Source organism: Chelonia mydas, chromosome 5 (assembly GCF_015237465.2).
Source record: "Chelonia mydas isolate rCheMyd1 chromosome 5, rCheMyd1.pri.v2, whole genome shotgun sequence".
NCBI lineage: Eukaryota > Metazoa > Chordata > Testudines > Cheloniidae > Chelonia > Chelonia mydas.
In genome coordinates this window covers 16,543,970-16,551,917 of record NC_051245.2, presented here as the reverse complement: position 1 = coordinate 16,551,917, position 7,948 = coordinate 16,543,970, and the positions used below count along the sequence as shown (strand labels likewise).

Genomic DNA, 7,948 nt, shown 5'->3' with positions numbered 1-7,948 from the left:
GTTGTGAAACTTGTTGGAGTGTTCAAGGAAAACGGCCACAAGTATGTTTAGAAAGAAAGATGAAGCACAGCTTACATGAAAGGCTGAAAATACTATTATGAGCTGGGTGAAGCCTTGTTATAGGTTGAGTTAAAAACTTGTTCAAACTGATATGTGAATGTGCCCTTCATTTAAGGTAGTAAGAGACAGTTAAGGGCCCATACCACAAATGGGGGGCCGGGGGAAAAGAGAGAACACACAGCCAGACACCAATGACAGCCAAGAACAGAGCAAGAGGCAGAAGTAGATGACAAGAAAGCCAAAGGGTGAGTAGTGTGACACCGGGAAAAGCAAGAGAGAGCAGGTTTTGGAGTTTGTTGACTAAAGAGGCTTGAGTCTGTATAAGCTCCAAAACTGTTCCTTTTGTTCTTAGTTCCTTCTGTGCTCCCAGAAGCAGGACTTTATACATTCCTTGTAAATAACAGATGCATCAAAGAGAATACCAGACTTCATCAATTTCTGCTTTGACCTGGACATCCCCAGGATCCTGACATTTTACTAGTTGCTCAGGCCAAAAAGGGGCAATATCACTCTGCAAGTGCAGTTAGTGCTGTTACTGTTGCAGGAGTGAACCCCATTATGGTTGAACACAAAAGCAGCGGAATGATACCCAGACCTTAATGCAGTATCTCAGCACACAGACCAGCATCGGAAGGGACTCAGACTTTCTGGACACAGACTGGAAAAGCTTGTGATAAGTATTCCCCCTGTGAAAAAAGAAGGTGGGGGGGATACGCGGGGGAAACCACACACTCACAGCTATTCTGGATGCCCCAGGAACACGCACCACAGACAGACACACCCACCCCCCGGCGCGCTCCCGGGACACACGAGTCCGGGCACAGCCAGGCAGGCACCCAGCGCCGCACCCTAAGGACATGCGGACTCCGGTCCCAGGCAGCCCCCCTAGGGCCGCTCTCCAGCCAGCCACCCACATGCTCAGGCGCCCGAACCTCTTCTGTGGCCGCTCCCCGCGCCTTTCTCTGCGCCAGCCCCGATGCCTCGGCCCCTAGCTGCAGAGCCGCCGCCGCCTGCGGGGCCGCCCTGACCTGACCCAGGCCGGCGGCGGAGGCGGAGGAAGGGGGATCCAGCCCGGCCCCGTCGCCGTCACAATAAGCGCTGGGCCGCCCCAACAATCAGCGCCTGCTCCTGCTCGGGGGCCGCGGGGGAGGGCGCTTTCCTCCTCTCCCAGGCCTGCCCCGGCACCGGCTCCACCGTCCAATCGCTCGGCGGGGAGAGCGGGGCGGGGCGGGGCTGCAGCTGCCTTCGCCGCCGCCTGCGGCTCTTTCTGGAGTGGGAAGCGATGGAACAAAAGAAGCGCTGAGCGCGGCGGCGGCAGCAGCGCCCAGGCCGCGCCCGGTGCCCCGCGTCACTCGGTGTCCCCGGCAGCGGCATGGAGGGGACGCTGCCCCTCTAGGCTCCGCGGCGGCGGCAGCAGGACCCGGACCTAGCCGAGCCCCCCCGCCCCCGCTCCCGGCCATGCCGAGCGGCAGTGCCGCCGCCGCCGCCTGCCCCCAGGAGGAGCCCGCCGAGGCCCAGCGTCTGCCCCCGCCGCCGCTGCTGCTGCTCCAGCAGCCGGACACTCTGCTCCTGCGGGAGTGCCTGGCCGGGCTGGGCCTCCACGATCGCGGCCTAGCGGGCAGCGGGGAGGCGGCCGCCCGGCAGCAGGCCCGGGAGCGGCTGGCGGGGCTGCCCCCGCTGCCTGAGCCGGGGCCCGACGGGGCGGAGGAGGTCGAGGACGAAGGGGACCTGGAGCTGGAGGAGGAGCTGCTGGCGGCGGAGGAGGAGGAGGAGGAGGACCCGGCCTCGCTGCTGCTCTCCTCGTCCTCCTCTTCCTCGCCCTCGCAGCTGCCGCCGGGGGGGCCGCCGCCGCCTCACCCGCTGCTGCCCGGGCTCGGCTCCGTGCTGCTGTCCCCCGCCGCCGCCTTCGATGCCCAGGAGACGGCGGTGGCCGGGGTGCTGTACGGGGCGGACGATCCCCAGGGCATGATGGCGGCGATGCTGTCCCACGCCTACGGTGGCGGCCTAGGCGGGGGGCCGGCGGCGGCCCCGGCTCTGAACGGGGAGCAGGCGGCGCTGCTGCGGAGGAAGAGCGTCAACACCACCGAGTGCGTCCCGGTGCCCAGCTCCGAGCATGTGGCCGAGATCGTCGGCCGTCAGGGTGAGTCCCGCCCGCGCAAGGGGCAGTCGTGCCCGAGGAGAGCGGGGACGGGGCCTGGGCGAGGCCAGCAGGAGAGAGGCGGGCGAGGGGTGAGGCCTTCCCGCTTGGTAGGATTGCGGGGGCGGAGGGGGCCGCCGGCTAGGGGGGAGGCCGCCGGCCCGGCTGTGCGAGAGAAGGCCCGGCTAAGCCTCGGCCGTGAGGCGGTGGCCCGACAGGGGCAGGGAGGCCCCGGTGAGGTGCCTGGGACGGAGACGTTGGGGAGGGCTCGGGCAGGCTCCCTGCGGGTGGGGTAATCCCGGGCCATCCCCCTGAGGGTGTTCGCCATGGGTGGGGGTGTGGGCAGCCTGTCAGGGGGCCGTGGGAGGATGTTACAAAGGGGGGGGCCGGGGACTCTGGGTCTGCGGTTGGAGGGCGGGAGGGGGCGCCCCAGCCAGGTGGGTGCCGATTTGAGGATCTGCTGGGAGGTGGGGGGCTTTCCACGGAAGATGGCTGGCGACCAGCCCCTGGAGAGGGGGCGTGTGTTGGTGTGAACCTTGGCCAGGAGACTTGATATCCCCAGAGGAGAAGCAGGGTGAGGGTTGAGCCTTGCCAGGAGAATAGGCAATAACATGGCAGATGGGTGAGCTGAGCAGGGGCTGGGACTGGGCCACAGTTCTGGCTGGGAGTTGGGTGGGATGAGCTCTGTGAGGGGTGAGCAGTAGGTTGGTAGGCAAGTTCTGCCAGGGCAATGGGCAGTAGTGCCTGGGGTGGGGAAGCTTGCAGAATGCCAGAGCCACTGCAATCAGCTATCACTGGGTCAGGCAAGGTGGTGGTGAGTATTTATACTAAAAGGGATAGGACTCTGGGGAAGTGAAATTTGCCAGTCAAGTGGCCTGAAGCCTAGGTGCACCAGTGGAGCAGGATGGCAGAACTGAGCTGGCACAGGACAGCTCTGCTAAAATGGGAAACTGGAGTCTGCTTAACAGACTAACTAGACATGGAGAGGTATAGTATAGCTTATCTCAGGGGAGAGGAGATGGACAACTGCTGGAGCATAAACCAGCGCAAGCCACTGTAGGGAGACAGCGGTAGTGTTGTGAAGGGATAGGGCTGTAATCTCTTCTTCTGGGCAGGCTGTTAGAATCAAAGACTGCTTGGTTAAACTTGATAAGGTTTTTTTCAGTTTTAGTAGCTGCAGCTATTCAGGTTTGCATAATGGCATGAAAGAGCTGAATGGATGCCTCTCTTCATTCTCAGTCAGAGGGATAAATTCTCCAACCAGTCCCTTAAACTAACTCCCCCAATCTGTCTTTTTGTCTGGGGATACAATAACCGGGGCTTGGGGCTGGTGGGAACGGGCCCTTGCGTGTAATAGAACATGAGACTGGAATGGCCTGGGAAGCCTGCATAAAGAGCTGAGTGCAAGAATAGTTCAGGCTCCTACATTTAGTGGTGATTACTTGTTTGTGTGAGTGAAACGTTAAACCATACATTTCAGTATAATCTGCTTGAGTAAAAATAGTTTGTTTTGCTTTCAGTGTGGTGGGGGTTTTTAAAAATACAATTTGTGGTAAAATTGAGTTTGAAATTTACTAACTTTTGGCCAGTTTCTGCAAACACATGCATGTGAGTAGTCCCATTGGCTTCTGTGGGTATGTGAATGACGATAGTCACTTGTCTGAATGTTTGCAGAATTGCATGCTTAGTCCTTTATTATGACAAACTTCCATTCATGCTCATTCAGACAAATAAGATGAGACTTCCACCATGAGCAAACTTAATGGGGGGAATAAATGTGTTATTTCCCTTGTTGCTATTTTTAACTGTTGTGTGTTTGACTAAGTGTTCTTGCCCTCACACTCCAGTTTTTGCTTCCTGTTGATCTTACTGCAAAGTCACATGTTTGTTTTTCAAATCATGCTTTTGTGATAAGGTCATGCTTGTGATGTCACAGATTCAGTATTGTCACTTTCTTGTGGTATCAGGGTGAGAGAAAGATGGGGGTGTTGGTAAGATCATTTCATACACAAGTGTTTCTGGTAAGAAAATTAAAAGCATTTTTTTAATTTGTAAAGGGGGATGGCCTAAATGATCAAACACGGGTGCCTAAACAAAAGCACTCTGTTTACATTTGCTGTTTGAGTCAAAGGGTGAGTTAAAATAATACAAAATAAGTGGAGCTAAAAAGATGCATTCTAAACACCGTTCATTCACTGGGTTTACTTTCCCCCATCCTTTGTCTGTTACCTGTTTGGACTGTAAGCTTCTCAGGTCAAGGATTTTCTCTTTATTTGTTCATGAAAAGCCTATACACAAATACCTTTTTTATTTAATCATTTCTGTTGTATAAGTAGTTGAAGTGTTCATTTAACAAACTTCAAAATCAAATGTTTACGGATTATTAGAGTAGGAATATGTCCCTTGATTCCCCGTGCAACAGGGTCGAATACACAGATCTGAGACCCTTTCTTTGTAAGCGTGTCCAAGAGAGCAACAAGTAATTTCAGTATTCAGAAGTGAAAATGCTTTTCCAGGAAATAAACACTAGTGACTGAAGACTTGGTCACGCATAATTGAAAAATGTTGTTTTCTGTATTTTTCTTCCTCTTTCAGAGAATCATAAAAATTAGATGTGAGAGACTCATTAGGCCATCCAGTCTATTCTTCACCAGTTTAGGATTGTTCCTTGTAGTGTATTCTTCAGTACTTTTTTTTGTTTTAAATGACTCTCACAATGGAGTTTGCATGAAAACAGGATCTTTGTTCCTGAAGTGTTCATCTGCTCTGCCTCCTTTTGCTCCTCAGCTGACATCATACTTTTTAGTTTGTGATAACACTTAGTTGCAGTGGAGAAGATCATGCCAAAAACAGAATGATGGCTTCAGAAAAGGACAAGTAGCAGAAGAGAGAACTCAGGATTTTCATTACTATTTTTTGTTACCAAAAAACACTGGCGTAAAAGCATTGGTTTTCTTAAAAATGTATTGGCAACTCATTAAAGGAAGTCTATACTTCAGATAGCTAAACAAATAGTTGGTATAGAAGTGGTATACTTATCAAAGGAATCTTCAAAGTTTGTATTTAGAAATACCTGTCTATTGAATAGAACCGTTCTCACACACAGACACAGTCTAGCCATGTATTGATAGAGCAGTGATCCCAAACTTGATTTGTTCATGTACTGCCTTCTTAAAAAAGTGTGTTGAGGTGAATGGATAGACCATCAAGCTCACGCACAACAGTTTGGGAACCGCTGTACTAGAGAATTTTGATGCTAAATTCTGCCTGCCTTGCTGTCCATTCCAGTAAGGACATTGCAGCTACACTGTAGAATGTGGTTATCCCATCATATCTCCTGAACATCATCTGGCTGCATTCTGGTTTTGAACTAATACAGCTTCTATAACACTGTGCATGGGTCTCCTGTTTCTATAATATTTTTGTTTAATAAAAAATATTTGTATGCAGTGCTGATGCAATTTAAAGGTGACCTGTGAATGAGCTTACAACAATTGGATTTGTGTCCTTTTGCATTTTTTGTTGTTCTGTTATGTACAAAGAGAACCCGGAAGGTGTTCTCTTAATATGTTCCCTGATGGTTTAATTGCTGAAATATCAGGAATGTCAAATCTGGTGTGGGTTTTCCTGGAGGACTCACAGGGGTCTGAAGAGCATGTTTATTGTGTGTATTTGAAAAGAAGAGTTAGGGTGATTGGAACTTAACAAAAAAGTTCTTTAGCCAAGCTGAATTTTTAACAGGGGGCGGGGGAATGGACTGCTACCATTCTTTATATACCATAACAAAGCAAAAAAGGTGTAAGCTGACTTCTATTTGCCAGTTATATTTAAACTTACAAAATACTTAGCATTTTTAATATATAAATACAACTTATGCAGTACTTCAAAATATTGATACAGCACTTATCTTTCTGGATTGCTACTCCCACTTTGGGGACTTGTGCTGGGAACTGACATAGATACTGGAGCAGTTGGAGGCCATGTCCCTGTTAGGAGCAGCGTAGCGGCATCCGTACGGCTCCATAGCTATGCTGCTGTAACTCTGTAGCGCTGATAAGGAACTACAGCGATAGGAGGGATTTTTTCATCACTGTAAGAACTCCACTTTCCTGAGCAACGGGAGCCAAGTTAACTGAAGCATTCTTCTGTCAACTTTGCTTGCCCTACACCAGGGGTTAGGCTGGCATAGCAGTGGCACTCGGGGTGTGCATTCACACCTCTGAATGCTGTAGCTATGTTGACCTAATTTTAAAGTGTAGTCCAAGCTGAAGGAGCTGTGTTGTGTGGATATATTCAGCAAGTTTACACTAGCGAGGATGCATAGTGTGGACATCCTGCACTAGTGCAAATTACAGAAGTTCTGTTGATGTGTAAATTGCAAATGTGCACTTCTCGTGTAGACAACGCTTCACTGAGGGTTGCTACTTCAGGCCTGGCCTATACTTAAAACCTGTCAAGATAGCTACTGTGCTTGGGGCTTGAAAAATCAACACCGCTGAGCACCATAGTTTAAACCAATCTAATCCCTGGTGTGGATGCAGCTGGGTTGGTGGAAGAACATTTAAGTCGACCTAGCTCCCATAGCTCAGGGAGCTGGTGTTTGTACAGTGACAGAAGAACCCCTCCAGTTGTTGTAGTTTGTATCTGCACAACAGGGTTATAGCAGCATAGCTATGGCACCATACTGTGCCTCTCTAGCACCCGTAGTTTAGATGTGGCCTTAGTGACATGGCTGTATACGTTTCAGTCCTAGTCTTCCTGCTGCGAGCATTCATGTCCCATTAGAAAACACTTGGAGGAAGGTATAAACCATTTGTTCCAATGAATTCATGCATTTTTTCCAAAACAATTCATGCAGAATTTTCCTTATAAATTCTAAAACCCGTAAGTTTTCCACATATGTAGAGAGGCCTTTTGAGCACTGGCAGAAAGGAAAGGGGGATAGCAAGCTGCTGACTGGCTTGACAAAGGTTGGGTTAAATAACTTGAACAAGGTCACATAAGTCTGTAGCCAAACTCAGAAAACCATTGACTTGGGCTGCCTTCTTGGGCCCCCAACATTGCTAATAGAAGTGGGAATTTAAAAAACAAAAACAGGACAAAAATGTAGTTTAGGAGGCAGTGGTTGAAGGAGATTGGATGAAGCTTTCCAGAGGTTCCAGACATACAGGAGTTTGAGGAGGAAAAATAAGCCACAGAAGTTTTGTCTACAGTAGATTTATTTATCTCCTAAAACTTCCTACTGTTGCTACCATGGATACACTTCCCCTGATAGAAAGCTGTAGTGAAGACAAAGTAAATAACATAACTGCTACTGCTTTAAAAACAAACTGTTGCCACTGTTAGAGTGGGAACCATTTTTACCACCTGCAGTAGTTAACATATTGTAATGTTTTTTCACAGTCATCTAGACCTTCCCATCCAACTCTCACCTGAAGAGTACAGATTTTCCTTGCCAAAGATCTTGTGGATTTTCATGTGTGAACATCTATATAAGTCCAGACTAATGTACTTCTAAACCACATGGGACTAACTGGTCCTGGGGGAAACTATTTCATAAGCTGCATCAGCAGAACTACCAGATCTTGAAAGTTTCCCCACATGATACATATGGACTTTACAATCTGAGCAAGACCCTGACCCCAGATGCAGTGTTCCAGCAGGATCGGCAAGGTGTCTCTCTTTTTAAAACCTATTTTGTAAGAATTGAGATGAAAGGTCAAGGGCCAGTTCCCAGGTGCAAATGAAAAA

General features: G+C 49.8%; 1 protein-coding gene across 1 annotated transcript in view; it reads left to right on the top strand.

The window, feature by feature from the left end:
• The first annotated feature begins 1,345 nt into the window (after nt 1–1,345).
• The window catches only part of MEX3C (mex-3 RNA binding family member C), a 30,546-nt gene continuing 23,943 nt past the window's right edge, over nt 1,346–7,948 (top strand). Inside the window, exon 1 of the mRNA XM_037902524.2 lies at nt 1,346–2,200. Within this exon, the coding sequence (XP_037758452.1) occupies nt 1,519–2,200 (682 nt within the window). The 5' untranslated portion in view covers nt 1,346–1,518. The remainder of the gene's footprint in view (nt 2,201–7,948) is intronic.